At 38.3% G+C, this 16,798-nt stretch overlaps 1 protein-coding gene across 3 annotated transcripts in view; it reads right to left on the bottom strand.

Moving 5' to 3' along the window:
• golga1 (golgin A1) overlaps positions 1-16,798 on the bottom strand; it is a 29,270-nt gene that overhangs the window by 2,588 nt on the left and 9,884 nt on the right. For 2 of the 3 annotated variants that reach the window (XR_015844299.1, XM_088301350.1), the window contains exons 4-21: positions 15,413-15,487; positions 12,910-13,007; positions 11,653-11,685; positions 11,424-11,552; positions 10,668-10,837; positions 9,083-9,194; positions 8,920-9,003; positions 8,630-8,755; positions 8,440-8,535; positions 6,968-7,063; positions 5,954-6,049; positions 5,348-5,488; positions 4,786-4,860; positions 4,593-4,682; positions 4,389-4,491; positions 3,103-3,263; positions 2,806-2,964; positions 1,481-1,540 (exon numbers count right to left, since the gene is read on the bottom strand). Coding sequence is in view for 2 of the 3 variants with exons in the window: in XM_088301350.1 (XP_088157476.1) it covers positions 1,481-1,540; positions 2,806-2,964; positions 3,103-3,263; positions 4,389-4,491; positions 4,593-4,682; positions 4,786-4,860; positions 5,348-5,488; positions 5,954-6,049; positions 6,968-7,063; positions 8,440-8,535; positions 8,630-8,755; positions 8,920-9,003; positions 9,083-9,194; positions 10,668-10,837; positions 11,424-11,552; positions 11,653-11,685; positions 12,910-13,007; positions 15,413-15,487 (1,904 nt within the window). In the remaining variant the exon portion in view is untranslated. The remainder of the gene's footprint in view (positions 1-1,480; positions 1,541-2,805; positions 2,965-3,102; positions 3,264-4,388; positions 4,492-4,592; positions 4,683-4,785; positions 4,861-5,347; positions 5,489-5,953; positions 6,050-6,967; positions 7,064-8,439; positions 8,536-8,629; positions 8,756-8,919; positions 9,004-9,082; positions 9,195-10,667; positions 10,838-11,423; positions 11,553-11,652; positions 11,686-12,909; positions 13,008-15,412; positions 15,488-16,798) is intronic. The other variant, XM_088301359.1, reaches the window with a different exon arrangement.

The raw sequence follows: 16,798 nt of genomic DNA, 5'->3' as shown, positions 1-16,798 counted from the left end.
CATGCCCAGAGAAAACCCATGAACTGCCACAACAGAAGGACTCGGCCATGATTCAAACTCAGAACCTCTCGACTGTTAGGCGGAGACGGTAACCACGATTCAAACTCTAAACTCTAAAGCTTCGTAGCAACCACAAATTACACGCTTAGTTTTCCAACTTAGCATATCCATAAATTTCACAGAATGTTGCCCTGCTTCAAAGTGGCAGAAGTGCACTTCCCTCCAAGTATTGCAACAATCACAACTTCAAATAATCAGGATTGTTTTAAGCTTCTACAGGGCCTCCTGATGTGCTGATCATTTGAAACAGTTTTTTGGGATTTGAGAGAGATCTAAAACGGGCAAGATATGGCTCTCCAGGAACCGGAGTTCGCTACCCATGATGTATATTGTGCAAAAAGTTGCAGATAGTTGTTGCAATAATTGGGGAGGGGGGAGTGCACCACTGCCACTCTGGAACAAGGCAACATTCTGTGAATTTTATACAAATGCTGTGCGCTAAGGTGCAAATTGCTAACACCGTATACCAGTAGATAAATAACACCTAATATTTGTGCTCACTGAATATTTTAAGAGTTGAAAAAAGTAAAAAAACAGCAGGCACAAATAGTCAGATTTTCCTTTACTTGTTATTGCATTTAAGTTTATACTGGTGTGTCTTAGTTTTGCACTTAAATGCAGCATGTAAATACGAGTATTCAGACCCCTTGACATTTTTCACTTTCTGTGTCATTTCAGTCATTTGCCAAAATCAAAAACGCTCATTTAATTTCTCATTAATGTACACTCAGCATACCATCTTGACAGAAAAAAACTGAAATGCAGAAGTATTTGCAAATTTATGAAAAATTAAAAACTGAATTATCAAATGATAAGTATTCAGACCTTTTGCAGTGATTTTCACATTAAACTCACATGGTGTCTATTTCTTCTGACCCTCCTTGAGATCATTCTGCTCCTTAATTGTGGTGTAGCTGTGTTTAATTAAACTGATTAGACTTGATTGGCAAAGGCACAAACCTGTCGATATAAGACCTTACAGCTCACAATGCATGTCAGAGCAAGTGGGAATCAAGAGGTCAAAGGAACTGCTCAAGGAGATCAGAGACAGAATTGTGGCAAGGCCCAGATCTAGCCGAAGTTACAAAAGAATTTCTGCAGGACTTCTGCAGGTTCATAAGAGCACAGCGGCCTCCACAATCCTCAAATGGAAGAAGTTTGGGACGACTACAAGACTACCTAGACCTTGAAAAAGATTTTGCATCATTCCCCAAGAAGTCTCATGGCTGTACTAGCTCAAAAGGGCTCTTCTAAGCAATACTGCGCACAGGGTCTGAATACATTATGACCATTTTATATTTCAGTTTTTCTTTCTTACATGAAATCAGGTGATTTCAAACAAAAGGTGCATCTTCTAAGATGAAGAGAATTTTTATTCCAAGCAATTGAAAAAAATCCAAAATGATTTACTTTAGCTTACCAATTCTTTTTGCAACGTTCTTTTTAGTTCTGCCATTCGCTGCTGCAGTTGTTTGATAGTCTGAAAGACAATCACAAACATTCTTAACATGGTGGTTGCAATTTTTTACAAAATGCTATTTTCATCATAACTGTTTTTATAAGGATGCACTTGACAAGAGATTAACAAGTCAACAATCATTGTAAGAACTACTGAGCATAAGGCAGAGTGATATGGTTGAAAAGGCTAGCACAGCATAAATATTTCACATCAGTTTCATATATACATTGAGTATAATTTTTTATTTTTACTCTTCAAAATAAAGACCCGGAAAAAGAAGCTAAATTTTTGCTATTTTATTTTAAAATATAATATTTAACCTTTCATAGGTCTAGAGGAAATAAATGTGTTTCATAGGGCTGGGCGAATCACAAATGTATTTAGTATCAGTCTATCAATAATTATTCATATTATTTTTTTACCTCTTAAATAATAATAATAATAATGAAAAAACAATTACATTGATTAAGAAAAAATAAAAAAAACAACTATCAGGAAAATACCATCCAAAATATCTGGCAGTAAAACAAATTTTCAAGGAATGTACACTGTTGTTGTGTACATTGTAATGGAGCGCAACATAAAGTTCAAAGTTAACATCCATTGCACCATATCCGTTTTTGTAGAAGACACGCTATAGCCGAAAGCTGCATTGCTATGCAGTTACATTCATATTTCAGACAATGCAAACATTGCGAAGTAAAGACTTTCTAGGAATACATGCAATCAAATTGACCATCCCTCTCTGGACTATTTGATGTTTTTAGTTGGCTCATTATCAGTCAATCAATCAAATTTTATTTATATAGCACTTTTCAGACATAAAATGTCATAGGACATTTATTTACTTGCCTGTGGCGTGAGATGCTGCGAGGGTCAGCGCTAGCATGTCCTTTACTTTGACATCACATATCCAACGGAAGGTGTTTGATTGCGTTAGTGTACACAATATAATCTATTTGTAAAACTTGCATTGAGGTGACAGGGCATTTATTTGAGCAAAGTTGGGGTTATGCCACATTCTCATTCAGCAAAAACACCACGCATGGACTTGTTTGTGGAAATCTAACATCATAAGCAGCCGTTGCAGAGAGCACGCATAATGTCGGGTTGGCATTTACTTCAGATTTTTTATTATTATTATTGTTTTTATTTTTAATCAATATTATATTGAGTGCAATTTCGATTGCTATTGACGAGTCTATCGTGACACATATTGAAAATAAATTATCACCCAGCCCTAACTGAGCATGTCGTATGACACACTGAGAAGACGAATATCATACCCTGTTCTTGTCACTGAGCTGCTGCTCAAGCTCTTTGTTGACCTTCTGAATGTGATCTATATCATTCACTGTCACACTGCCGTTGTGGTCCTCTTCACACACTGCAGGGCTGTGAAGTTGCTCTGTCAAGGTCTCCACCTCTACTTCTAAATATGAGATCTGGAAACACACGCACACATACGCTAAATGTCTCATTTTTACTTATTTGCAGTTGGGAGTCTCGGCAGTGTGACTGTGGCAATTGTTGAATGTGAGAATGTGAATTAAGTACAACGAATTTATAGGCTAGGTACTAACCCGAGCCTGACAAGCGTCTTGCTGTTGAGTCTGGCTGAGTAGCTCTTCTCTCAGGTGAGACAGCTGGGAATCTTTGTCCAGCTCAATCTGCTCCCGCTGGACCTGCAGCTGCTCAAATTCGGCCCGCAGCTGGACCAGTGATGCCTGCCGACTCTGCACTTCTGTAACAGGTTTTTAAGCAATGCATTTCCACGAGAGACAAAATGGATCACAGCACCGGTGAACATTGAAAAAAAAAATCAGTTGGTGTAAATGACCATTCGGGGTACATGAATTCAAGAAACGAAAATCATGAAGAAATGGGCTAAGCAACAGCATGCCAGTTATACTGTGATGATAATGACCTTTAAAGCTGCAGTCTTCACTTCAAGTAAGATCATCATCATCTCCGAGAAATATAATAAAAATATAATTATAATAATAATGTAATATTATAATAATATAATATCATGATAATATAATATAATAATATTAATAATAATAATAATAAATCATAATTGTAAAAATTAGTTATGATTAATTATAATAACAATAACATAACATAACATAATATAATAATATAATATTTACAAGCCAATAACTATAAATTCCTGTGTCTCGAGACTGATAACGACACCATTACCAATAACTGATAACATAATTTTTTTTAAATTTAGCGCTACCTTTAGTTTGTGCACACCTAAATGACAGAAATATTAAAAGATGTGTCCTAATAAAAATGTGACCACTATTATAATAAAAAACAAAAACATCTTCTTAGAATTGCACATTTATTATTATTTTTAAAAGAAATTATTTGTTTTGAATGCGTTATCAAATGTAAACCTTTAGCCGTAGTTCAGTGAATAAAAAAATGTCAAATGGAGTGTAGCGATAGATATAGACCTATGACTAAGCATGAAATGTTTTCCTCAAAAACAATGAAGAATGTCTACATGATCAATGCCATATTTGTTTAATGTGAGCTCAATGCACATTTTATTCTGTAGAAAGCAGCACTTGATTTGGTCACAGCAAAGCCCTACATGACCCATGCTATGTTTGTTATGAGAGAGTTTAGAAAGGCCTAATCCGATTTTATTTTTTAATGTTATCAGATCTACTGGTATGGGGTCAGAACTGCTAATATCGGCCCAATAATTAGTGGGTCGATAATTATTGTGTATCCCTACTAGTTAAGGTCCACTGCCAATTGCGTTAACCCATTTGTTGGAAATAAATGTAAGTAATTAAAACATGGAAATGTGATGGTCTTCCTTTAATGGACTGAAAGTGTGTGTATGTACCTTCACGTAGCCTTTGGATGTCATTTTCCTTCAACATTAGCTTCTCACTGACAGTTGACAATTCGTGTTGTGTTCTGTCAAGCGATGTGGTCGACACTTCAACCTGAACTCAAGCACATATTAACACTCTAAATTTCATACAACAAAGACACGGTACTCACAGGAAATTGGATCAGGAGAACGCAGCATGTGATGCCAACAGACCTGCGTTTGTAGTTCCTCTCTCTGACGCCTGCTTTCTTCGAGAGCTTTTGCGATTTCTGTGCTAACCGTCTGCCTGCCTTCCAATTCCACCTGCAATGGAATGTAAGCATTTTTTTCATATTCAATTCTAAAGTTCATTTTAAAAATAAATATCCACTAGACAAGAGACGTTCCAAGCATTAGCGGCTATGACCTTGCACTGTTCCAACTCTTCCATCTGCTGTCTCAGCGTGACATTTGCTTGATCTCGTTGCTTCTCTAGGTCAGCCTAGGGCAAAAGAAAGTGATGGGATTGACTCAGCTAATGGTTCTCATATGATCCATAAAAAGAGCTGACAGCGCCAAGAATCAGGATTGGAACAAAACTTAACAGATAGACCATGAGAACTCAGTTTTGTAGTAATCTCATAAATCCCGCTCGCCCCAATCCAATCTGATAATATTGTGGCTGGTCAAAAATAGACTAATCCCAATCCCAAATAAAATTGTCATTTATGTTCTGTACAACAACAAATCTTCAGCAACAAACAAGGAGAACGGACTACAAAAACCATGGACCTGTATGAACTGTTTCTGTGATGGAAAAAAGGTTGGGGACAACTGCATTAAAGCATCTCTTAATTGCTACTTGGTCATTTGGAGGAGAGTTTTCATTTTTCAAACTGGAAAAGATAAGTCTCGCATTTTAGCAATGCAGGAGTTTATGTGCAAAGAGCCCATTGACAAACCAAACCCTTTTTTTTCCAAGAGCTTACCATTGTGTCTTGCATTGTATGTTTATCTGTTTGTAAAGCAGTGATGGTCTCCTCTAGTCTGTTTTTCTTCTCTAGACTCTGCTGCTGCAACAAGCACAAACACTGATCCAAAAAGGCCTTCTCTGCACTCCACTCTGCTTGCTGAAAAACAAAATGAATCACTTGATTTATACACTCTATTTGTGTAATGACTAAAACTAAAGAGGTAGATGTATCTTTTCTAATATCCACAAAGGATCTTTTATAGGAAAGTCTCTTGTCACAGATTTGATCGCCAATTAAACCAAAGACTCAAGACTACAGTGCAATGAAAAAGTATTTGCCGCCTCTTCTAATTCTTATTTAACTAGAATCATTTGTCATGTACACACACACACACACACACACACACACACACACACACACACACCCCCACACATCACCAGCATTTCAATCTCAATTTCTTCAATATTTTTCATATTGTCATAATTTAAATAGTAGAATTTGAATGCAGATTGTTAGACAAGTCAAACCATCCGGATGCTCAAAAATCATGTATTACATAATTATTCATTAATTTTACAGATTTACAAAATTAAGATGTGACTTTGTAGAATGGGAACTTACCATTTTTTCCGTCTGCTGTTCTTTCACTTCAATCTGCTGCTGTGCACTCCTAAGTCGATCACAACTTGCTTGGACTTGCTGCTCCAAGGTTGCTATCTGAAGAAGGAAGCAGCATAATTAAGCCATAGAATGCAACATTTCAACAATATATATTTTGCAGTTCCATAGAATGCATGTTTGCAGGGGTTCTCGTTGAGCTATACTTGCCTTCATTTTTTAGAAAGCAAGACGCTCTTCTGCACTCCAAATTCAAGATAGACCGAGTATCGGCTAGGCCGAATATCGGGCCGATATTTGGCATTTTGCAGATTATTGGCATATACCTTCTTTATTTTTAAATTTAAAGGACGATAAATTAAAAGCTGCTTTATTTTGGCTTGCTGCATCACACTGCTGTGCTTGTGCCCCTGGATGCAGAATCAGAATGGCCCACCCACAGCAACATCTGATTGGTTCGTCCCACAGTAAGATGCCTTGCCTTGAGGCTAAATCTAATCGTTCCCCCATTAGAACATTGCAGAGGTTATCTGCTAATTGAACGACATGGCTCCGGAGATAATTAAAGTTGATGATAATACTGAGAGTGAAATGGTGATAAAAGTAATAAATGAGTGAGTGGCAGTGTATATGTCTGCGAGTGAAAGTATGTCATGAAAAGCCAAACTCAACTTTAATTTTAGAGCACTTTAAAAGAACCATAAAAAGTGGTGCAAAAACTGACTGCAAAGTACTGCAAGTGAAAGAAACATTGAGAGCAAAAACGTTTTTTACGAATGAATATCGGCTTCAAATATCAATTTTTGGCTTCCATGATTACTAATCATCGGCATCGGCCTATCGCTACTCCAAATCCCAGATTTCACCAGGATTTTAAAATTAAACTGTACAACACTTTTCACAACATATGGAAATCATACAGCCATTACTCATGGAGGATATAGGCTGACAACACAGAATTCAACAAAAGTGAAAAACTTTGTGTGGGGAACATTTTTTATAGATGTCCTTGCTCACTTGTGTGTCTGTTCTCTCTCGGTAGGACCTGGAGGATTCATCTTTATGCCGGAGAAGTGTCTGCAGCTCGGTAATGCAACATGTCATTTTGGATACCTGAGACCAGACAGACAAAAAACATTCAGTGAGCTGGAGAAGAGCTTGCACAAGAATAAGGGTGGGCAACTTTGATGATTGTAATTTTTTTTCTTTTTGTGCTATTGTGTGTACTGGCCCTTTAATTGAGCGTCCAATAGTGAAAAAAAGAGAGCATGTGAGCGAGAGTGAGAGCAGGCAAGACTGAAGTGGACAAAAACAGAGAAGTGATATGCGTGACTGTGTGTAGAAGCAATCGAGAGCCAAAATAAGCACCTTAAGTTGCATTTAATTTGAGCAAAGGCATGAAGTGGAACAAATACAGCCATCTCAACAGTGCGACCCCGATCTGATCTTAAAAAGGAAATAAAGACAACAATGTGGGCATTCTGATTATTGTCCTTGAACGATTGCACTTGTGTATTAAGTACACCTGTTTTCCTCTTTTTTTATGCAGCATTGTGGATTTGCCCAACGGCAATGCATCCACCATCCGTTGAATAGGAATTTAGCACGCTAATGAGATATGAATAATGTTCATGAATTATGAAACCTCTACCGCAAGCCTCTCGTCATGCACAGACACTTTAAATCTTTTATTTTCTTGGGGCGGGGTAACAAATTGGTGAAATGCAAGGACGGAAGTGGTTTAAAAGGACAAGAACGGATGGGGACGGACAACAATTATTTTTATCAATAAGGACGGAGGGACAATGACGGAAGGGTGCCCAAGTCGCAGACGGAGGACGGACCGGCAAAACAGGGTAGAGTGCCCATATCTGGCAACAACAATGAACGCAAATCCATAGTTTTTTGAGTACACTAGTGCAGTGGGGCCCTGGACCTTAAATAATGGACTCGACCCTTCAATTCCTTGAAAACGCTTTAGTGAAGTCCTTATCAAAAAAGTATTTCTCTGTGTGTACCGACAATGCACCAAATATTCTTGCAGCAATATATTTACATAGTACTGAAGTGAACAACAGGTAGCACGGTGGACGACTGGTTAACACAATGGCCTCACAGTGCAGAGGTCGTGGGTTTGATTCTGGCTCCGGCCTTCCTGTGTGGAGTTTGCACGTTTTCTAATGCCCGTGTGGGTTTCTGCCAGGTACTCCGGTTTCCTCCCACATTCCAAAAACATGCATGGTAGGTTGATTGGACACTCTAAATTGCCCCTAGGTGTGAGTGTTAGTGTGGATGGTTGTTGGTTTGCATGTGCCCTGCGATTGTCTGGCAAACCAGTCATGGTGTACCCCGCCTACTGTCCGATGACAGCTAAGATAGGCTCCAGCACCCCCCGCAACCCTTGCCAGGAGAAGCGGTATATATAATGGATGGATGAAGTGAACCACAACAAGACGTGTGAACTATGGCTTGTCGAGTTTTGTGAGCACCTCTGCCTCCAAGGAGTTGACTGTATCAGCATGCTTTGTCCGAAATCCAAGTAATTCTGTTCTGGTCTCTTCCAGGCTTTGCTCGAGACTGGACTTCTGCAAAACCACAATTAAACAAAGGCGTTCCACACACAGACTGCTCGAATTCATCAACACTGTAAGGGAGATTAGGTTGCGTTTGTTAATTCACCTCCTGGAGAAGCTCAAGTAGATGGTCATCCTGGCTCAGGTTTCCTTGCAATTGCCTCTCTAGTGAGGTCACTTTCTTCTGAAGGTTCCCCAACATGCGCTCTTTGTCCTCCTCTGTAACAGCAGCCTAATGAATTCAAGAAATCATCTTCAAACTTACATTACAGTATATTCATTATTACATTCAACCTATTAAATTAAATGCTGTTGCCTCAAGAGCTAACTAGTACATCAAATACTTCAGTAATGACCTGAAGTTGTTTTGAAAAGCACATTTGTTTGTTCTTTGACCTTTTGGTGTTTCAACTTCAGAGCATTATGTTCAGTCTGAAGATCCTGGAGAGAACACTCTGAAAAGGACACCATACTCTGTGACTGAAAGAAAAACATGTTGCATTGTAGTGAGCTATACATAATAAATGACCATTAAAAGACTCCCCATATTTAGACTGACCTTCTGCAAGTCTGCTGAAACCTGTTGGATGACCAACTGTAGTTTCTGGTTTTGTCCCTCCAACTCACTAATTTTCTTATCTGCCTCTTCTCTGAGCAGCATCAGTTCCTCTCTGCACAAATCCAGGGTCGTTACACATACGAGGGATGTAACAAAAACAATTTTAATCGTTAAATCGCTTTTGATTTCAAAGATGTGCATGCACTGAATCATCTTTTATTGGAGAAAATTGGCATGTTTACAGCAATAACAAGTTCATTCATATGTACGTAAAATGACAAACTCATCCCATCATACAATACAATACAACTTTATTTATATAGCCCATTTCACAACAGCCCGAGCTGTAACAAGGCACATTGCATACAACCTCGAACTGAGCCATACCATATAGAATCAAATTGTAGTCCCATGGAATCAAACCAAATCGATTAGTTCCATTGTAACATCTGATCCTCCTTGAATCGAATCGTCTCGTATTTCGAATTACATTTTTTTGCAAAGATGTACACCCCTGCAACATGCATATCCGAACCAATGTTCATGATTTAAATCATCTTCTAATCAGATTGTTTTATTTCTATTTTAGAATCTGTGCATTATTTTGTGTTACATCAATTTTTATCCATCCATCCATCATCTGTACCGCTTCTCCTCACTAGGGTCGCGAGGGGTGCTGGAGCCTATCCCAGCTATCTTCGGGCAGTAGGTGGGGGACACCCTGAACTGGTTGCCAGCCAATTGCAGGGCACACAGAGACGAACAACCATCCGCGCTCACACTCATACCTAGGGGAAATTTAGAGTGTTCAATCGGCCTGCCATGCATGTTTTTGGAATGTGGGAGGAATTTTTATTTCATGATTATTCAGTTGGGTGGGATTGGGGGCGACTGGTGAGCACATCTGCTTCACAGTACAGAGGTCCAGCGTTTGAATCAAGGCTACGGCTTTCCTTTGTGGAGTCTGCTTGTTCTCCCCATGTCTGAATGGGGTTTTCTATTCATTTCACAAACAACTAATGCACATACATTTTTAAATTTTTGATATAACTTACAGTGTCTTTGACCATAAGTGTTTTGACTTAAAAATAGATCACCAGTAATGGAACATTGTGATTTGCTAGGAATGGGGTCGAATTGATCATATGAAACTATAAACCCTGCCAGCGACTGATAGCCATAATGTGCAGCATATTGATATTTTTTGTTTTTGCCAATTACTCAGAGAAATCATGAACATTAAACATGTCTTCATATAAGATTTACTAATTATTAATCATAGAATTTAATCAATATATTAGAGGGAATTTGAGCAAAAGTATGTTAATTTGTACCCAAGAATAAGATCTCAGTTTCAAAAATGTTGGTGACCCTGACTTTGCACATATAACAGACGACAACCTGGATTGGTCACCGGCCAATCTTTATAGACATACACACTAGACTCCAAACCACACCTACAATAACAGTGATTTGACGCTGGATGAGTGAAAAGCAGCCGTAAACTACTACACCCCTCCTCATGGTGACTTCCTGGCTAAAAACAAACCACTGATTGCTAAAATTAAAAAAAAAGCGTATTTACCGTTCTATTTCTAGCTCAGCTGCGAATCTGGAGCTCTCTTCATGTTGCTTTTGTAAAGCTTGAAGTTTCCCCTGAGTTTCTAAAATCCTTTGCTTCGCTGAATGAAGTTCAGCCTCCTGTTGCTGGAGGTCCCGCTCTCGTTGGCCAAGCTGTTCTTCCTTTCTCAGCAACTGGTAGACACAGCAGACTATCACAAACTGGCAATGTTAGCTTCAAGACTATACCTATAGACGGCAATTGCAATTACAAAAACAAAACCAAAAAGAACACACGCTATATAGAAAATATATATAATATAAAATCTTAAACCATAAAAAAGCTGGTGTACTACCGTAGCAAAGTTGCAAACAATTTAGAGGAGGGGGCTGACGACTAATAAGCAGGAGGGAGGGGGTGAGCAAGACAGGTTGTGTAGTGCATAGCTCGCTGCTTTTATGACGCAAACCAAAAGTTTGCTTGTTCTAAGAATAATTTTTAAAAAATGTGACCGTCGCGCATGCGCTAATCGCAATAGCGATATTGAAACGACATCGTTCAGGCCTGCTTTTTACAGTAAAATATTTTGCAAATATACCTGGTGTCACTGTCAATTTTTATATCATATGACATATGCCAATTGAGAGAACAATACATCAACAGCAAATATGTTTATGCTTTACCAGCCCAAAAAAAGTGTGCAAACAAAACTGTTAGATCACCCAATAGAAAACGTTGGTAGCGCCAGTGCAAAAGATCGTGTAGAGCTTGGAGACATACCATGTGTTTGATTTTAGCAAGTTCCTGTTGCTGGAAGCCCTCCAACTCATCCATATTATCCCTCTTCTGGAAAAGTGTCAAACTTTGTTCCATCATCTCATCCAGTCTTGCTGATAAGGCAGTCTTCTCCTAAACAAACACACGAAGAGAAGTTTCTAAGATTGGAGATTAAGTAAAATTAGGAAAGATTCTATTGAAAAATAAGAAACGATCAGAACACAGTGCCTACTTTTTCCACAACAGCCAACTTCTTCATCCATTCCTGTGAGTAAAGTATATACAACAATGATCAAGTCAGACGGCCATAATGTGACAATTGCTATGTATGTAAAAAGAACCATGAGCTTTTGGAAGGCCAAGTTCAATTTCACTGGCCTCACCCAGGCATTATTACAGCCAGTCAAATTAGATTGATGGAACCTTTGAACTGTGATCATGAATGTCCATCCCAAAAGGTCAAAAGATTCATGACTGATGTGACCTTTAATCATAAACCTCACCTGTATAAATAACCCAGGACAAGTTTTGAAAAAAACATGTCTATCTAACCAAAAATTAAAATGTAAAATTCTATCTTCCTTCATCCATCCACCTTCTCCACTTAAATGAGATCTGGTCCTGGAGTAGTAGTCTAGGCAGGGCAGCCCAAGCTACCCTCTCTCCAGCTGGAAACTGAACTTTGGCCATCTTTTCCGGGAGATCCCGACACATTCACAAGTCAGTCGGTAGCCAGTCTCTCCAGCATGCCGCACGCTGAGCTCTTCACGAGGTGGGATTTTTTTTTTTTTTTAATTTTAGTTTTTCTTATTTTGTTACTTTCCCAACCCACCGGACTCATGCTTTTGTGAATGTTGATGACATGGTGATTATTGATCTTTTTTTTTTTTGCTTTTTATTTTTCAACTTTTTTTTCATTAAATTGTATTTGTTTTGTTTCCTAATTCCAACGACATACAGTATATCAGGACTACAGAGGTGTTAGCTTTTATTTCAAATTTTACCTCTGAAGCAATTGTTGTGGCAGCTAACATGACTTCGACTGGAGCTGTCGAACTAACGAAGGTGTATTGTATTTACACTTGTATTTACTTTAAGGGCAGTTCTTTGATTGACCACATTCTGTTCCCATCACCATTCATGGCGCCAAACAATTTGAGAGTAGATGGCTGTCGCCGCACACATGAATGCATGGTCAAACATCCTTGCGAAATTCAAAGACTTATCACCAGTTATTGGAAACAAATGATTTCAATTGCTTTGTTTAGTCTTGGTTTCCCTTCACAAATAAAGTAATAATTTCAAAATAACGTTTTTATTTTCATATTAAATTGTGTCGTGTTATCTTTCATTTATTAATTTCTTTTGGTGATCTGAAACATTCAAGTGACACGTCCAAAAATAAATAAATAAATAAATCTGAAATCAGGGATGGGATGAATATTTTTCCACCACAGTCTATGTATGAATAGGTCAGATTAACATTTACCTGGTCCTTTTTCTCCAGTGCTAGAGTCGTCCCCTCCGCCATTTTGGCTCTGTTAGTCTGGTGAAATTCATTCTGCTCTTGAAGTTTTTTTATGGAAGCTAGGCATAAAAGGTGAGATAAAAGTAAAACAAAGGGCACAAAAAAAAGAAACAAACACAAAGTTGACTGCAAGCAGGAAGTAAAACTGCAACTACCAAAAAGCAAAAACGGTTACCATATTTTAACAGTTGAAAGTGTTAGAGTGAGACACAATCCAAAGCAAAGGCTGACGAATGCCATACATGCTTTCTCCCCACTTGATCCTGGCTTGTTTTATTGTCGACAGTAGAAGAGCAATGTGTTGTACAATCGTGACATGTATTGATTTGGACACTGATGATGACAGTCACCTGGAACAACCAGGTACTGGTACTTTACTTTTTGTGATGGAGAGAATTAGGTCAGAATCATGTGATGGGGGAAAGCAGCATGAGAGAAGCTGCGGTGCCACTGAAATGTCGGCGGTAATTCTTTTGAATTTATGAAAAATCAATACTGATGGCAGAGCGATCCAAAGAATGCAGAAACTGCTAAAACCGGGTTTCTTTCACACACTACTGAAGTAGGGATTATCCAACAATTCCAGCAATGTGAACTCTCTGAGGCAAAATGATTCCCTTTGCAAACGAAATCAAAACAAAGCTGTGAGCGGATCGTGATCTACAAGCTCGGACGATTACGACGGAACGTTGGCTAATAACTACGTTAAGGTTTGAATCCTAAAATTGGTTTCCCTTAACTAGAATCCCGCGATGCATTTTTGTGAACGGTACAATCCTGGTGGATTAATGCACTTTTAAACCCACGAAGAAGAACTTTTACTTTGTACACCAACAAGGACCTTTAGATAAAATGCAAAGCGGGATTCTTGTTAAGTTGAGCTGTTTTAAGAAAAACTTTAACAATTTAACATTTTACTTGCCAATGTTTTGTCGTCCTTGTCCAGCTGAGCGAGCCGTGCTTGTCAAATGGCTCAGCACGCTCAGCTCACATTTTCTGAACACAGATGTTTAATATCCACTAATCGGGCAAGACTCTGACTCGCTGAACGGCATATTTGAATAACGTTATGCGTTTCCGAATAGGACATTGTTCAAAAGTGCCGTTCGTTCATTAATGTGGACGAGACTGGTGAGATACAAGTGAAGATGCTGAGTCATTGCGGCCAATCAGTTAACAGGAGTAATCCACTTGTGCTCTCATTGGTAGAAATCGCGCAGGGAGCCAATTACGTGTCTTGGATGAGTGCCCGTGAGTATGTACAAAGCCTCCGAGTCAACGAATCTCTTTGAAAGAACGCATCTTTCCGCAAAATGTGTGGTGAGATGGCTGTATTATAATTTTTTTCTGATGAATATTTTGAAAAACCCACAAAGCATTGAAGCCACAAAACCTTAACAGAAATTTGGAAATAACATTTTTTTGACTTCTCCTTGAATTTGGGTAGTGGATCATCCCGTGACTGGATTGACGGCCAACTCGAGCTCAGTGCCCGTGAAATATTTAGGGTTGACCACTTGACTTTTTGGTTTCATAACCCTTAGGATATTTCGAGAAATGTTAGCTAGATTTCATTATTCAACCTCAGCAGCAATAGACTGATAAGTGAGGCCTTGGTTATTTATGCTTGTCAAGACTATGACCACGTTCAAAAAGAGAATGATTTTGTGCCCCTCCCATACATCCACGCTGATTTTTGCTTTGAAAGTGTGTGGTCTTAAACTTTTGGTCAGCGGAAGAACAGTCTATTTCAGTTTGTTGTTTGCGATAAATTGCATACTCAATATTTTTTTTTTTGCCTCACTCCCATTTCTTCTTTTTGCATTTTGAATCTGTACTTAAAACTCAAATTTTGTTGTGCACTACAACAATAATAAATGCTATCCAATTTTATCTACTTTGATCCTGATCCCAATTCATGAAAATAAATAAATAAATAAATAAAGAATACTTGTTTCATTATTATAGGACGTTTCGCTTGGAGAAATGTATTTGTGTTGTAAGGTGCGTCTGGGCTTACGTATGCAAGCAGGCCGTCTGAATTTTTAACAAGATGAGAACAGCCAAAAAAAACATTTTCACTTCTCTTTTTAAGAAGGCAGAAAAGGACAAAGCATTACATGCATAGACACTGGCTCATGATCAGACATGAATATAGCACTCACATTTAAATCGTAAAACACGGAGAAAAATAAACAACCAGTAAATCAAAGCATGCAGAGCACCGCTTGACTATAGCCATTTCCCGAAGCATTAGATATGTCAGAATAAAAAGCTGCGTGGTTTCAAGTTCTTTCAACACGACCACACAAAAAAAAAATGTACAAAGCATCTGACAGTAATGCATGAAATGAACTAATTTTAGGCAAAAGGGATGAAGCGGTGCGTTGGTTAATACAGCTGATCGACAGATAAGAGAAAAGTAGCTCACTCATAGGAGGGGAGCGAGAGGAGAGGTACGTACAATCCTGATGATTTTCTAATGCAATTTCAAGCTTCTCCTTGGTCTTCTGCATTATTCGCAGCTGTTCAGCGTAGTCTAGTGTTGTTGGAACGCAGGGAGATGAAATGGGTATCAATGGCACACACGTGCACACGCACACACACACACGCGCCACACGATGGAACAGGGACAGCATGATAGAGGACAAAAGAACAAAAGGAGAAAACAAAAGGTAGAATATGATTGACAAATAATGAAAAATGAACCTACCAATGATTTTCGAATGTGAGAAAAATGTCAAGGATTTAAATCATTCTTTGAACACCATGCTCCATGACTGAAGACCGGTATTTTAATTTTCAAAACATCTGGGGGTTGGTTTTCACCATCAGTCAAACCTTGGCTTCACTTTTTTAACATTCCCGCATTCGCAAACATCTCAATTCCAATGCAAAGTACAACAAAGGCTATTAGAGAAAGCACTGTGGAGCGTGAGCAAAAAATAGTGACTTAGTACACCACAAAACTCATTTTCCAAAAAAACGTTCTGGACGGATGTGGCAAGAGCTAAAAAAAAAAAAAAAGAAAAAAAAAACATTTTCGTGAAGATCTGAAGAGCAGTTTGGGATATACAATTATCTATACTGAATTCTCATATTTATGAAAGCATATTGATGCCATCTGCTGGAGACACACATGCATAGAATGGGCTGTGGCAGGAGCGAGACGCGTTTGCAACTGCATTTGCAGAAGTACAAATTTTACAGTATTCTTTGTATTATTGTCATCTTTGTATCGATAGCATACTCAACAACAAAATAGTCCCAAATTATATTTCTTAATGGACACACCGACAATTATTTCTTTATAAAAGTGAGATTCAATGTTAGAAATATTAATACACACCTGACTAAGTAACAAAAGTGACTATAATATATAAGTCAAGCTAATAATAAATTCACACTAAAACTTGAAATTCCCAAAAATGTGAGAAAAAAATCACCATCAAAATTCTGAAACTGAAACTTTGCCGAGAACTACCATTGAGGAGATGATAAACTAAATTAAACCGAGCTAAGCAAGCATAAGAAAATCCATCCATCCATTTTTGATAACTCTTTTGCACAATTCGAGCCCGAGATGGCTCAGGACACTTTGGGAAGTAGTTGGTTTATTTACACGAGTGATTCTCAACCAGTGTGCAGTGGCACATTAAGTGTGCTGTGTAAGATCATCGGGTGTGCCGCGCGAAAACAGTATTTCTTCGACAAAAAAATACATTTTCTATTAAAAAACACTGCTTTTGTTAAATACAAACCTATCTGGCCCTATGTGAAAGCTCCCCTTTGTTAAATCACAAGCAAATGTGACTCACCAGTTTTGGGAAAGCTGAGTTCAATTTCACAG

The sequence above is a fragment of the Idiotropiscis lumnitzeri genome, chromosome 1 (assembly GCF_059441095.1).
Source record: "Idiotropiscis lumnitzeri isolate Australia: NSW breed Sydney's pygmy pipehorse chromosome 1, RoL_Ilum_1.0, whole genome shotgun sequence".
In the NCBI taxonomy this organism is placed as follows: Eukaryota; Metazoa; Chordata; class Actinopteri; order Syngnathiformes; family Syngnathidae; genus Idiotropiscis; species Idiotropiscis lumnitzeri.
Note: the sequence above shows the minus strand (reverse complement) of the source record. Positions and strands in the feature narration are given on the sequence as shown.